The sequence below is a fragment of the Lolium rigidum genome, chromosome 2 (assembly GCF_022539505.1).
Source record: "Lolium rigidum isolate FL_2022 chromosome 2, APGP_CSIRO_Lrig_0.1, whole genome shotgun sequence".
NCBI lineage: Eukaryota > Viridiplantae > Streptophyta > Magnoliopsida > Poales > Poaceae > Lolium > Lolium rigidum.
In genome coordinates this window covers 18,371,049-18,385,194 of record NC_061509.1, presented here as the reverse complement: position 1 = coordinate 18,385,194, position 14,146 = coordinate 18,371,049, and the positions used below count along the sequence as shown (strand labels likewise).

Below are 14,146 nucleotides of genomic sequence, written 5' to 3'. Positions count from 1 at the left end.
TTGCACTCATTTGTTTGAGTCTTCGTGTTTAAGTATCCTTTTCAAATCCAGTCTTACCCCTACTTGTATTCGGGGTATTCCGAGACTAAAAATATGAATAAATAAATAAATAAAATTGGCAGAATGATAAAAGGGGAAAAAGCCAAAAAGGTATTTTAGGATAAAACAGAAATAAAGTTGGCCCAGCAAAATACAAAAGGAAAAGAAAAAAAAAACAGACTCTTTCTCCTTCCTCCATTCCTCCCCTCGAGAACAGAAATTCTGTTCCTGTCTGAATCCAAGGCCGCATCCATTACAAATGCCAATGCAGGTGAACATGCTGCTCCACCGCCACCTCAATTCCCCCTTCACCCTGCCAATTCCCCCTCGCTCCTCCTCCGCTTCGCCGCGGGGACCGCCGGCAAGGGCACATTCCGCCCGCGCCGCCGCGCTCGGGACCTGGAGGAGGGCGCCCGCCGAAGCCTTGCCGACGAAGCCGCCCATGGCGGTCGGGGACACCGGCGCCTCCGCCGGCACCGCCGTCGAAAACCAGGCCGCCGAGGCCATCCAGGTGCTCCTCCTCCCCCTCGTCGCCTCCCTCCCGCCGCTTCTTGCCTTACGAATCGTCGCTATGCTGCCCCTCCGTTCCCGCCGAATTGAACAATTGTCCCTGGGGCCCCACCTGGCAGTCACACGGCGAGCTTCCTCTTTTGTGGTTCCTTGCAGGCGTTCATGCCGGACGCCAGGGCCTACTGGGTGACGAGCTCTCTCATCGCCTGGAACGTCAGCGATCAGGAAGCGTCGTCCGTCTGCCTGTACGCCAGCAGAGGCGCCGCGCTGCACCCCTCGCCATCAAATCGCGGCATCCAAGGTAGGCCAAGTTCATAGAATTTCGTCATCAATCACGGTAGAAAGCAAGCTGAACCTGACGCATTGCGAATACGTTTGCTGATCTGATTAGGCTATGACTCCAAAGTCGAGCTGCAACCGGAGCACGCCGGGCTCCCAGAGAGTGTAAGACATACACATGTCACTGATTCGATTTCCTCCTGTGCTGTGTGCAGTATCCAATAGGGACATTTAATTTATCTACTGAAGCAACAGTGGCAACCCAAAATTTTCAGGTCACCGAGAAGTTCCCCTTCATCAGCAGTTACAGAGCCTTCAGAGTTCCGAGCTCTGTCGACGTCGCCAGCCTCGTGAAATGCCAGCTGGTCGTTGCTTCTTTCAGCGGTACATGAAATCTGTAGTAGTCTTTGCTTCCTTTCTGTACATATATACGGTTGGATACGAACTTCATGGACTTGTTTATGTGCAGCTGACGGGAAACACACCGATGTTACTGGGCTGCAGCTGCCTGGTGTATTGGATGACATGTTTGCGTACACTGGACCGCTAGGTGCGGTTTTCAGCGAGGAAGCTGTGAGCCTGCACCTTTGGGCCCCTACAGCGCAGGTCTGGGCTCTAGTTATCAAGCGAGCCTCCTAGGATCTAAAGTGTTATCTCTAGTCCCATGTTTCTGCTCATAGGTAAAGTATTTCATGCAGGATGTGAGTGTGCGCTTCTTTGATGGCCCAGTGGGGCCTGTACTGGAGACTTTGCAGCTCAAGGAGTTCAATGGTGTTTGGAGTATTACTGGACCAAGAGACTGGGAAAACCGGTACTATCTGTATGAAGTCGACGTGTATCATCCAAGTAAGGCGTTGGTTGAGAAAGTTTTAGCTGACGATCCTTATGCTAGAGGGTATGTGCCAATGTGCATCTCATTACTATTATATACATATAGAGGAGGGAATCACTGTTGTGTTCATTCTATCAGGCTTTCTGCAAATGGTGAGCGGACTTGGTTGGTTGACATTAATTGTGAATCAATGAAGCCACCTTCCTGGGATGAATTGGCAGATGAGAAGCCAAAGCTTGATTCCTTCTCTGACATAACCATCTATGAATTGCATATTCGTGATTTCAGGTGAACTGTGCCGCTTGATTATTTTTGCGGCTTTAAGTTTGTGGGATTTTAAGCGTAGTCATCTGTAAAACTTCACCTCGTTGTTTCCTATGTTTTTTTATTGCAGTGCCCATGACAGTACAGTGGACTGTAACTCTCGAGGAGGGTTTCAGGCATTTACATATCAGGTCACTCAGAGTTAATCTACTAGAAATCGGTATATTTCATAATATTTTTTCACAAACATGCATCCCAATTGCATTGTGGGTCTTCTGGTGCAGGATTCAGCAGGAATGCAGCACCTACAAAAATTGTCTGATGCTGGTCTGACTCATGTTCATCTGTTGCCAAGCTTTCATTTTGCCGGTGTTGATGACATTAAGAGCAATTGGAAATGTGTTGGTAAAGAAATAATTTTCTCTATCCTTTATCAGACAACAATGCATATTGTTTAGCTTTTGTTAAGTCATTGTTGTACCTTGCATGCTTTTTCTTGTCTTAGATAAAACCCTTGTCAAAATACACAAAATTAGATTCCAAACTACTCAATCTCGTCTAGAGTACTGTGGGTGGGCCTACAGCAGACGATTGCACGAACCATTTACCACCCTCAGATGCACCTAGCCTAGTATGCAAGTGTTTGCCTTAAGTTACCGTTCAGTATTTCCTTTCTTGTTGATGAGAAAAGATTTTTGTTGTTGGTACTCTTGTGTATTATCTTGCTTTCCTTCTTAATGAGAAGATGCGCAAAGCTGTTGCACATTCTTTAAAATAACGGCCTAGGATATTAAAAAAATCAGACATATAGAGTTTTTAATTATAAAAATACACGTCTTTTGAGTTCAGTTTGTACTTTCTAGACATCTCTCATTTCCTTGTTAGATAGATTTTACTTACGACTATTTATAAGTACTTAATAGGTTAGAGTGTAATTCATTTTCATCTGGTGTACTTTGAGTTGAGTTATTCGATTATTTCTGCTTGAATCACTGGGGACCTTCATTTACCCTGACAGATGAGTGTGAACTAGCGAAATTCCCTCCAGGGTCAGATATGCAACAAGCTGCAATAGCAGCTATTAAGGAAGAGGACCCTTATAATTGGGGGTATTGATTCCACACACTTATTTTTTCCCTCTTAAACCTGACATATACTAATGTATTATGCTGGTATTAAGATCGCTAGATTTTTTGTTCTTGCGAGTACATTGTTCTTACATATGGTCATATGCATTGTAAAGGTATAACCCTGTGCTCTGGGGGGTTCCAAAAGGAAGCTATGCAAGTAACCCTGATGGCCCAAGTCGCATTATTGAATACCGTCAGATGGTCCAGGTGTGTTTTTCTTTGCAACTCTGCAAGTATGTGACCCTGCTTGTAAGATACGATACCAGAAAGAACTACGGAATATTTGGACTAATTCCCACATAATTCATGTGTTCCAAATGAGGCTCCCCACTCAAACAGATCAGCCCAATTAAAGGTTCTATATGTGGTTAGTTCAATGCAGGATACATGTTACTTCTCTGATAAACTTTGGACTGCAGGCACTCAATCACATAGGTCTTCGTGTTGTTATGGACGTTGTGTACAATCATCTAAACTCAAGTGGCCCTTTCGGTATCACCTCAGTGCTTGACAAGGTTATTACTAGTAATGTTTTGTTCATTAGTATTGCAACTAAAAGAACATCTACCCTTTTTCTTTTTTCTTTGAGTAAGTGTTACAGCGCATGTTTACCATGTTAAAAGTCAACTGAAAGTACTATTCCATTATACTTGGTTCGCCGAAGAGCATTTCTGTAACTTATTTAAGTACCACCAGTCATGCTACATTGTGTACAAAGTGAAAGAAATATGTAAAATTCTTGTTTGCAAGAAATGGCAAGTATTAGAACTTTGTTTTCACTGTTCCATCGATGTGTTTGTAGATCCTACAAATACATGTAAACTAAACCGGATGTTTTCTTCGTTTCTTGGTAGAATATTCTGTTATGCCTAAAGTTTTGGACCTTTCTAATCTGTCTTCTTTCTTCTTTCTTTATGGTTTATTTACAGATCGTTCCTGGATACTACGTTAGAAGGGATATTAAGGGCCAGATTGAGAACAGCGCAGCTATGAACAATACGGCAAGTGAGCATTTCATGGTTGATAGGTTAATCGTCGATGACCTTCTGAACTGGGCAGTAAATTACAAAGTGAGTGGGCAGTGGTACCAGTATTCTAATTATTGGCAGTATATTATGATAATACCAGTCATTTCAGACTTAATGGCTCATCCACGCTATGCACAGAAAAATTCATGCATTCATGGCAGAGTCTTGCTTCTTCCATTTCCTTCATCTCTGGACAATTTTATGCTGTTTACTTGCCATTCCTTTTCATCATGCTTCTTAACCATCATGTAATTTTTGCCTTAGGTTGATGGGTTCAGATTTGATCTTATGGGCCATATCATGAAACGTACCATGGTAATTAAGTTCATATCCTTGCTGAGTTAAATTACGCATGTTGAGTTTTTCTGAGTTAAATCATGCTTCAATAAAGTATCACGAGTACATAAATCATTTCCTGTATCTTACATTCCAGAACTACACACCTTGCCCTCATTTTAGAGATCGTGCAAGCACAGCTGCACATCTTTTAATTAAGAGAACACGCAAATAGATACAAGATCTGGGCAGCAAGTGCCGAGATCAAAGACCACACAACACACGCATGGTTCGCGCAACGGTCAAGTGGAATCCTGCCACCAGCACCCTGCCCGCGTCTTGAAGTCATTTGCTATATTGCGGGATCCTTGCTCACACTCTGGAACACTGCTGTTATGCTGCTTCCAAATGGAGCAAACATTGAGGGCAACTGTGGAGTTAAACCCTTCCTTTTGTTAATGGGTCTGCTCTTGTGCATAGTCAGCCACCACTCCTCCAGGGATGGCAGGGCCATGGCCATCCCAACTAAGTGTGAGACCTCAAAGTTGCCGTAACCATGGGCAGCGGATGAAGAGGTGCTCTGCTGTTTCCAGTTCCTGGGAACACATGGGGACGGTGCCATGGCTGGGGGAGACCATGCACCCAAGCCTATGAGCAGTCCACTTGAGGGGGGTGCATAAGGTCAAGCCAAAGCAAGAGGGGCACCTGAGCCTTCCATAGAATTTTGTGACATGGGAATCCAGTGCTGCCAACAAATAAGACCCTGTACGCAGATTGTGCTGAGTACTTCAAGTCCGAAGACCAAAGCCATAAGACCACGTGCGCCTGGCTGGAGATGAGGGTTGCATCATTAACATGGTACTACACACATACCTGCAATTGCCTACATGAGTTTTACTGGTTAGAATTTCACTAAAACAAAATTTCTGTTTGCAATAGTTGAGAGCCAAATTGTTTTTTATAACACCAAAATTGTACAACTTGACTAATACCCTTCCAGCTTGTGCCTTCAACATATTAACACTTCACCTCGAATTCTTTCAGCAATTTCTCATTAAAATGGAAAAAAATGAGGAAATTTCAAGCTCTTAGCTTGGTTACTGATTTTCAAACATTTCCATGGCTTATTGATATATTCAATATTATTTACATTCACTTGTCTATACTTTGCAAGTCAGTCAATTTGGATCATACATTTTTTGTAGTGAATATGCCAGAATCAAACACCATCCTATGAAATTTTAGCATCAAATGTCTAAGATGTGCAGCAATGCTGGTTAATTCTGGAAATGGTTTTCACATGTGCATTTATGGCTTACTCATTGGCTCACTACTCACTATAACTGCAATTAGAAAGAAAATTAAATAACAATTTCCTTCTTGTGACAATGTGGCCCACATGACTGCACAAAATGATTGTACGTAATTGGCTTCCTACATTTTGTTGTCAAGTGCATCACACTGTGCTGGATAACCTTTTTGTTTAAAAAATACAGATGAGAGCAAAATATGCTCTTCAAAGCCTTACAAGGGATGCACATGGAGTTGATGGTTCAAAAATATACTTGTAAGGACTGAGATTGCTTAGTTTCAGAGTAACCAGTTTCAATGGCAGCAGCAAACATTCTCGATGTATTAGGCTAACAAGGATAATGACATTTCCACAGGTATGGTGAAGGATGGGACTTCGGTGAAGTTGCACGCAATCAACGTGGAATAAATGGATCCCAGCTTAATATGAGTGGAACAGGGATTGGTAGGTAAGTCGAATTTATTACCAACTTACTATTTTCCTAGAGGTGTACAGTTTCATTGTTCTTGCTTTGGTTTATTATTATTTTGGTTCTGTTTATTAGGTTAGGGTCTTTTGCTTTGAGATTTGTTTGTTATGCTTTGCGTCGCCTTGACGCCTTATAATAGAAAATGACACACATTTGGGTGTGTGTTTGAGGAAATAAGCTATTTGCTGTGACTGAGAAGTGAGCACCTTTCAGTTTTGACCAGAAGCGTGTTCGTTCTCGTTTTACATTTAAATTACCCAATTTGTCAACTTTTTAACATACCCTCCAAGCATAACTAGATTCTACATTGAAAAGTAAAATTAAAAGGGAAATTTATGTCTCAACAGTCTCTTGTACTGTCAGAACTTTGAAGCTCTGACTCAAAATACCAGAATGCAGTAAATACTCTAGTAAATAGGTATCGGTATTTCATTTTGGTGTTGGCTCTATATCAACTGTTTTTTCCATACAACATAGTAATATCCATACCGTCATACTTTGCAGCTTCAATGATAGAATGCGGGATGCTATTAATGGGGGTAATCCATTTGGTAATCCACTACAGCAAGGCTTTACTACTGGTTTGTTCTTACAGGTAATCTTAATGTCCTTTACGCCAATGCTCTTCCTGGAAATGAAAGTTAGGATGTGACATTTCTGTAACCAATTTCTTGCTTTCAGCATTCATATGATCGCAACAGTTTCCTTTTTTCCTCTCTTAGTACAGTTTTCCTGAGGTTGGGAATTTCTTTCTGGTTAAGCCATTTTCTGAAACTCATAAGGAGGTTCCTTTTTCTGCAATTAAGTGTTGGCTGTAGCTACTTTAAGGTTCCTAACTTTCTATTAATTGGTGTTGCACACCATTAGACCTGTGTACCTCAGAGATCATGTACTGACGTGTCATCTATGGATCAGAAAATGTTTGCCAGCTAATAAGTTTTGTACTAGTCTCTGCTAGTATTGAGCCATCCTTACTTCCTTAGTTATGGAGTATTTTAGATGTTTATCGAATTACTTGGATACTATTTTTGTGTGCCCTAGCTGTCACCAATAATTTTCTAGACTTCAAGGTCCGAAGTCTCAACGGGGGTTGTTGTGCAGAGATGCACTTTACCACATTTATTTAAAATATTTCTAGATAAGTTCCCAGGATTCCATCGTGCTTATTATTCTGTATTTGCCCTTTTGTGCAGCCGAATGGATTTTATCAGGGCAACGAAGCAGATACCAAGGCCGCGCTTGCTACTTATGCTGACCACATACAGGTTGGCTATCAATAATCATGTTCTTAAAAATCTGTCCACTGACTGAAAATTAATTTGTTTTTAACCTATCAATTCAATTGAAAGTGTACGCTGTTGATTTTTTTTCTTGTTGCAAATAAAATATATATAAATAGCCACGGTTAATCAAGTTTCGTGAGATAAGTGGAGGACAATACTTTTGTGCTTTTCTTTTCACACCTGTTACTCTATCTCACTATCTGTTCCATGCAATCCATGGTGAATTTATTTAGGTGGACACAAAAAACTCCTTTCATCGAAATCAGCTGTTAGATTTGATTTACTGGCAAGAGATCAAACATGAGCAAAACTAAGGAGTTGGAGCTAAGCATTCATTTGGGTACATTTCGAAAAACAAATTGTTTTGGCACAAATGGAGTTCGATGGGGTAGGTCATGTGAAAATGTTAACATTTCAGATAAAAGAAACTGAATAGAACTAAATGTTATTAGTTTTCTCCCTATCAAGTTTTCCATGCAAAATGAAATAATTTCTCCTTAATAAGTTTGTCAGGCAAGATGGTATATTTTTTTTGTACTTTTTTCAGATTGGACTTGCTGGTAATCTGAGGGATTATGTACTAATATCTCATACTGGAGAAGCTAAGAAGGGATCAGAAATTTACACTTTTGATGGATTACCAGTCGGCTATACTTCGTCCCCAATAGAAACGGTGTGGTTATTTTTCTTTTGTATTTTCCAAAATAATATGTTTTCTGGCTTGCATGGTTCTAATGTTCGGTACATGGTTGGACTTTTTGTCCCAGATCTTTAATGTACTGCCACCAGTCATTTACTAAAATACACGCTGCTCTGTACATTTCAGATAAACTATGTTTCTGCTCATGACAATGAGACTCTGTTTGACGTTATCAGTCTAAAGGTATGGCATGTATCCTGTTATATAAATAACTTCTGGTACACCTCTTTCATCAGTTATTACGGTCTAGTAATCATTGCTTTTCCTTTTCATGTTTTATAAAAATGAAAATTAAAAAACAGACTAGCATGGATTTCCTAACATCTATTTTAATACAGTCCTCTATGATTTTAATTGGTAACATCACTTGCTGAAATTAGTTTATCCTCTGGAAATCAAACTTTGCATTCACAAAGCAACTATTTAATTCTTGTGATGATACACTTTTACTTTTGAATAAAAAATGCTCATTAGTTTTTTCCCGCAAAGATGAGCTTGATATTTCATTTCTCAAACCTCGCACACTATTGAATTCTCGAACTGTTTTTTGTGTTGTTGTTTATACAGACCCTGACTGATATCTCAGTTGATGAGAGATGCAGGATAAATCTTTTAGCCTCCAGCATGATGGCACTATCTCAGGTTTGTATGTAAACAGAATATGGATCATAAAACCTATAATTTTCTGTTGTTCACAGAACTGTGATAGTATAGGAATAGGTGACCAAATCAGTCAGTTTCCCCAGAAATAAGTTACTGAATCAAAGTAAAATGGTCAATATGGCAAGACTGATCTAGAAGCTCAAGTGACTAACCTAGTGGATTGCATGGAGTCACTAAATGATCAGGGAATCTAATCTTAGTTTCATTTGTTCTCTTAGCATAATTAATATATTCAGGACGAGGACTCTTTTGCTAGGATGTTTATTCTAAGTAATGCCAAAAATTAAAATTGACAGCAATCTGCATTTTGATAATCCAACCGATCAGAAATTAAAATTGGCAGCAATCTACATTTTGATAATCCAACCAACACATGCACTATGATTTGACGTGATTTTGTGTTGTTCAGATTTTATCCTATCTTTTCTTCTGATGAAGTACATTTTTCCCAATATGGGAAAGAATATAGTAATTTATAATTTAATGCAAATAACTAAAAAATAGTGTACTTTCATACATGAGCTATAACTTGAATTTTTGGGCTAGAGTCCTCAATTTTGTTAACTTGTCCTTTCAGGGAATACCCTTTTTCCATGCTGGTGACGAGATACTGAGATCCAAGTCCATCGATCGAGATTCATATAATTCTGGTGATTGGTTTAACAAGTAATAAACTGCCCTTTGTACCTTGATGAGAACATCAGTTCTTCTCATGAGCTAAAACGATTATCTTTTCCAAGAGAGGAAATTAATTAAAAAATCCTTGAAAAATAATGATTATGACCATACATCTTTGCTGTATACGAAGAATAGTTCAAGGGAAAGTAGTACTTCCCTAGCATCTTTAACTGCTTTTTTTTTACATCTTTAACTGCATGGTGAGGTTCTGTTTTCTTCCTCTTGTTAAGGCTTAATTTTTCCTATGAAACAAACAATTGGGGTGTTGGGCTTCCTCCAAGTGAAAAGAATGAAGATAATTGGCCCCTGTAAGTTTCTTAACTTTTGCATATTTTGTTGCCATTATGGTATTTTTCATATATTTGGCCATGTCCTTTTGATAAACTAAAGAACTTAAATGAATGCTTCCCATTTTTATTTTTTATAAACATGCATTTGATAGTTTGGAAACAATTTTGCAGGATAAAACCAAGGTTGGAAAATCCATTTTTCAAACCTGCCAAAAGACACATTCTTGCTGTCCTAGAAAGTTTTGTTGACATCCTGAAGATCAGATACTCATCTCCACTTTTTCGTCTAAGTACAGCAAGTGACACTAAGGTACATGTACACTTCATATCTTTGCCAGCAAATTAGTATGGACTCTACTTTCAGACCACTGAAGGGCTATAATGTAGACACTGTTTTTCTTTTTCTCTTTTTTCCTTTTCCTTTTTAAAGGATGGGTAAACAATCTGTCGTTCCCGATCTACATGTCAAGCAATGTTTATCGAAATGAGCTGTTGTGTAGATCTGACTGCATTCCTGTCATATTTCAGCAAAGGGTTCAGTTTCACAACACAGGGCCCTCCGCGATCTCAGGTGTTATTGTTATGAGCATCGAAGATGCACGAAATGATAGTGCTCAGATGGCTCAGCTAGATGCCAAGTAAGTAGCACCGATGTAATTATCATTTGCATAAAGATCTATTCTTGCAAGATAAACAAAAGATGCAGTCACAGTAGTTTCTGGACCTCAATGTCTGATAGGAGAAGCCCTTGATGTTCTGTGTTGTAGATCTAACCACCAATCACTTTCTGCAGCTTCTCTTATGTCGTGGTCGTCTTCAATGTATGTCCGCATGAAGTATCCATGGATATCCCTGCCCTTGCTTCGATGGCACTGGAGTTGCATCCAGTGCAGGTAACTGTTCCAAGTTGTTTTGGACCTGAGAGATATTCAATTGTTACAGCACTGAACTACTGAGCACTATTAAATCCCCATAGTTGAGAGTTTCAGTCTTAGAACCAATGAAATCAACAACCTAGAACAGAGTTTTAGTCGTAATCTCGTTAAAGCAGAACATCTGGACACTATTCAGTCTGCAAATTCCAAGGATCAAAACCACTGATGTACTTCATAGTTCTGAGTTTCAGTCTCCTAAAACCAATGGAACATCAATAGAAAAGTTGTGGAAATGGTAGAAGAGTTATAAAACACTAACAAACTGTTTCTTTCAGGTGAATTCATCAGATGCATTAGTGAGGCAGTCCGCATACGAGGCGGCGACAGGCCGGTTCACCGTACCCAGAAGAACCACATCAGTGTTTGTCGAACCTCGGTGCTGATTCCTTTCCTTGGGTGAAGAACAAGCTCAGTTTGGCACCGAAGTAAATAAATAGATGAAGAATAAGAGAGGGGACGTACTGCTGCTGTCAGAGTACATTTCTGAAGAAATAAACTGGAGAATAATAAGCTGTCATGGCATGGCTTTGTTTCTTATCCGTTTTGTGTTATACTGAATATTGAAACCAAAATACATATATGTGTATTGTATATAACAACATGCAAAATAATGAAACCATAAGATTTGTACCCCATGTTTACTCTGCATTTAATTTGCTTACTTTTGGTCGCTCACAGCTAGCTACATCAATCTTCAATCGACCATAATGCTGGCCAAAAAGGAAAAAAAAAAAGCGAAGTGAAGAAGCTTAATTGTGTAGTACGTTAGCTTCCACTGAACACGAATAGTACTCTCCAGCCCTAAGTCATGACGATTGATCTGACAAAAGGGGCAGCTTGAGGAAGGACATGGAAAAGTTACTCCCTCCATTCTAGGGTTGAAAATGAAAGGGAAACTTTCCGTCTGATTCCGAAGAAAAAGCAAATGGAGGGCCAAGTACGAAAAAGAAAGCGGCATTTTGCGGAAAAGAAACGGAAACAGCAAAAACTTAAACGAAAACGGAAAAGAAAATGAGGGAGTCCTTTCCGACGGAAACGGAAAACGGAAAAGAAAATAAGGGAGTCCTTTCCGACGGAAACGGAAACGGTAGAGAAAATTCCGGAAAAATAAATACTAAAAGTTTACAGAAATATAACCTAGAGAGGCCCGTGCATTTAGTAGGCCTATATTTAAACATAAAACTGGGCTTGGCCACGAATCAAGTCCACTAATTACTTTAACCCTAATCACTCTGCATAATTGCATAATTGCATGTGCATGCAGCCGTGTGCGGCCAGACCGCCACCGAAAGTCCTATCGTCGACGACTCATCTAACGTGCTTCTCGAAGTGTTAAACTATGTGTGTTACTTTATGTTGAATTGCCGCTTGTCGAAGTTAAGTGATATATCTTGTCTTATTGTTTATTTCTTTATGTGTCTCTTTCGGTCTACGAATCAAGATATTATGTCGTATTGTATTGTGGCAAATATCCGTTTTCGTAACGCTACGTATCCGTTCCGTATTCATATCCGATGATTTCCGTTTCCATATTCATTTCCGGGGATTCTGATTCCATTTTCGATTCCGATATGATAGAGGGAAACAAAATTGATAAAGCATGTTTCCGTCCGTTTCCCGTTTCATTTTCAACCCTACTCCATTCCATCTTATTTTTTTTAGGAACAATATTAATTGTTGTTGATTTAGTAATACTTTTCTTTTATTTCTAGAGGTGGGTCGAGCTCGGGTTCTTTGCATCCTTCGCCAATGAAGACGCCATCTGCTGAGGTGATCACAAGGGGCACCGGTGTTTTCCTGGGTGGGAGATATTCTAAAAAAGATGTGATTGCTTTTGGTGGAATTTCTGAAGAGGCGGTTTTTGGTGTGCGAACAAGTGAAAGAATCAAAGCTCAGCCTAATGCTGATGTGACACAACTGGAACGTGCGCAGCAGAATGCACAGGCTAGAGATGATATTCTGTATTCAGGTACTAATATTTCTTCCAAATTCACCATTGCTTCCATTCCAAATGAAGTTGTTGTTGCTCGTGCATCTAAGTTAGGAATTTCTTTAGGGGTTTCACCAAGTAATGTTTCCACTTCAATTAACAAGATCAAAGATATAGACTTACAGAGAACGCTAATCATGCTTAGAAATAAAAGTGAGGTTCAGAGTAAAGAGGATGACACCTATTCTAGCTTGGTTATGGATGAGGCAAATGGCCTTAGTTCAGACCTGGTTGATGAAGAACACCCATCATCCTCCGTTGAGACCTACCAAACCAATCAGGGTATATAAGAGAAGGATACCAGACGTAGCTGTGGTGCGACGATGCAGTGCACGCCTAAAGAATAAAAATAAAAACTCAGTGCTTTTACAATGAAAGGGGGATTTTGGAATAGTGATGGGTTTCGGGATACTCGCCAAACATTGCTTTGTGCATGAAACTATAAGAGATCTAAAATTAGATTTTTTTGCCATAATTGAGACGGGGAGGGAGAACTTTTCTATGCCTTTCCTTAGACACCTTTCGGGGGTCTTGATTTCGTTTGGTATTGCCTACCTCCACAAGGGAGATCCGGAGGCATTTTAGTAGGTATTAATAGCGAGACTCTTCAGGTCCTCAAGGTTGATAATGGCAGCCATTGTGTCAAATTCCACATTCGTTCCAAGCAAGACGGTTTTGAGTGGTCTCTTATACCCGTCTATGGGGCAGCTCAAGATGAGCATAAGCCGGAGTTCTTAGCCGAGCTGGTAAGGGTCTGCGAGATTGAAACTTTACCTATGCTTATAGGGGGCGATTTTAACATAATGCGTAGGCAGGAGGACAAGAATAAAGATAATTTTAATGCACGTTGGCCCTTTGTTTTTAATGCTATTATTGAGAGTCTTGATCTTAGAGAGATTGAGCTTTCAGGTAGACAATTTACATGAGCGAGTCGTAGAGAATCACCTACATATGAAAAATTAGACAGAGTTTTGGCGAGTGTCGAGTGGGAGCAGAAATTTCCTCTTGTGTCGGTTAGAGCCCTCCCTCGGGCAGGTTCGGATCATACTCCTTTGATTCTCGATTCAGGTGAACAAGCTCACCTCGGGAACAAGGTCCAATTCTCTTTTGAACTCTCATGGCTGAGACGTGAGGACTTCTCTGATCTCATTGCAAGGGAGTGGAATTCTATACAGCATGGGAATAGTCCTATGGAGGTGGCAAAATAAAATCCGTCATCTTAGGAGTTACCTTAGAGGGTGGGCAAAAAACCTTAGTAGTGTTTATAAAAAAGAAAAGGAGAGACTTTTGTTGTTGATTGACTTTCTAGATAAGAAGGCTGAGACTATGCCTCTTAGTGCTTCAGAGCGTGCAGAACTAAAAGTCTCTACAGATAGCTTAGCCAAGCTGCGTCGTGAGGAAGAATCGAAATGGGCCCAAAGAGCTAAAGTCAAATATATTCAGGAAGGAGGTAATAATACTAAATTTT

The 14,146-nt window shown here is 40.1% G+C and overlaps 1 protein-coding gene across 1 annotated transcript; it reads left to right on the top strand.

Annotated features, from left to right (window-relative positions):
* Positions 1-204: 204 nt before the first annotated feature.
* Positions 205-11,323, top strand: LOC124689288 (pullulanase 1, chloroplastic-like). Its single transcript, XM_047222843.1, has 27 exons — positions 205-550; positions 706-850; positions 941-993; positions 1,104-1,212; positions 1,298-1,434; positions 1,527-1,723; positions 1,799-1,948; positions 2,055-2,115; positions 2,209-2,329; positions 2,943-3,033; positions 3,168-3,261; positions 3,474-3,569; positions 3,984-4,124; positions 4,347-4,397; positions 5,855-5,925; positions 6,026-6,118; positions 6,644-6,734; positions 7,333-7,404; positions 7,970-8,095; positions 8,249-8,305; positions 8,690-8,764; positions 9,363-9,451; positions 9,694-9,771; positions 9,925-10,063; positions 10,282-10,391; positions 10,547-10,646; positions 10,964-11,323. Exons 1-27 carry the CDS (start codon positions 299-301, stop codon positions 11,069-11,071), a joined length of 2,907 nt encoding a protein of 968 aa, XP_047078799.1. The 5' UTR covers positions 205-298; the 3' UTR covers positions 11,072-11,323.
* The last annotated feature ends 2,823 nt before the right edge of the window (positions 11,324-14,146 follow it).

Bases quoted from the DNA above. Each gene is read 5' to 3' on its own strand.
- LOC124689288 (XM_047222843.1), top strand. From the start codon at position 299: ATGCCAATGCAGGTGAACATGCTGCTCCACCGCCACCTCAATTCCCCC. The intron at 2,116-2,208 runs GTCACTCAGAGT...CTTCTGGTGCAG, and splicing joins TTCAGGCATTTACATATCAG to GATTCAGCAGGAATGCAGCA. The intron at 9,452-9,693 runs GTAATAAACTGC...CCTCTTGTTAAG, and splicing joins TCTGGTGATTGGTTTAACAA to GCTTAATTTTTCCTATGAAA.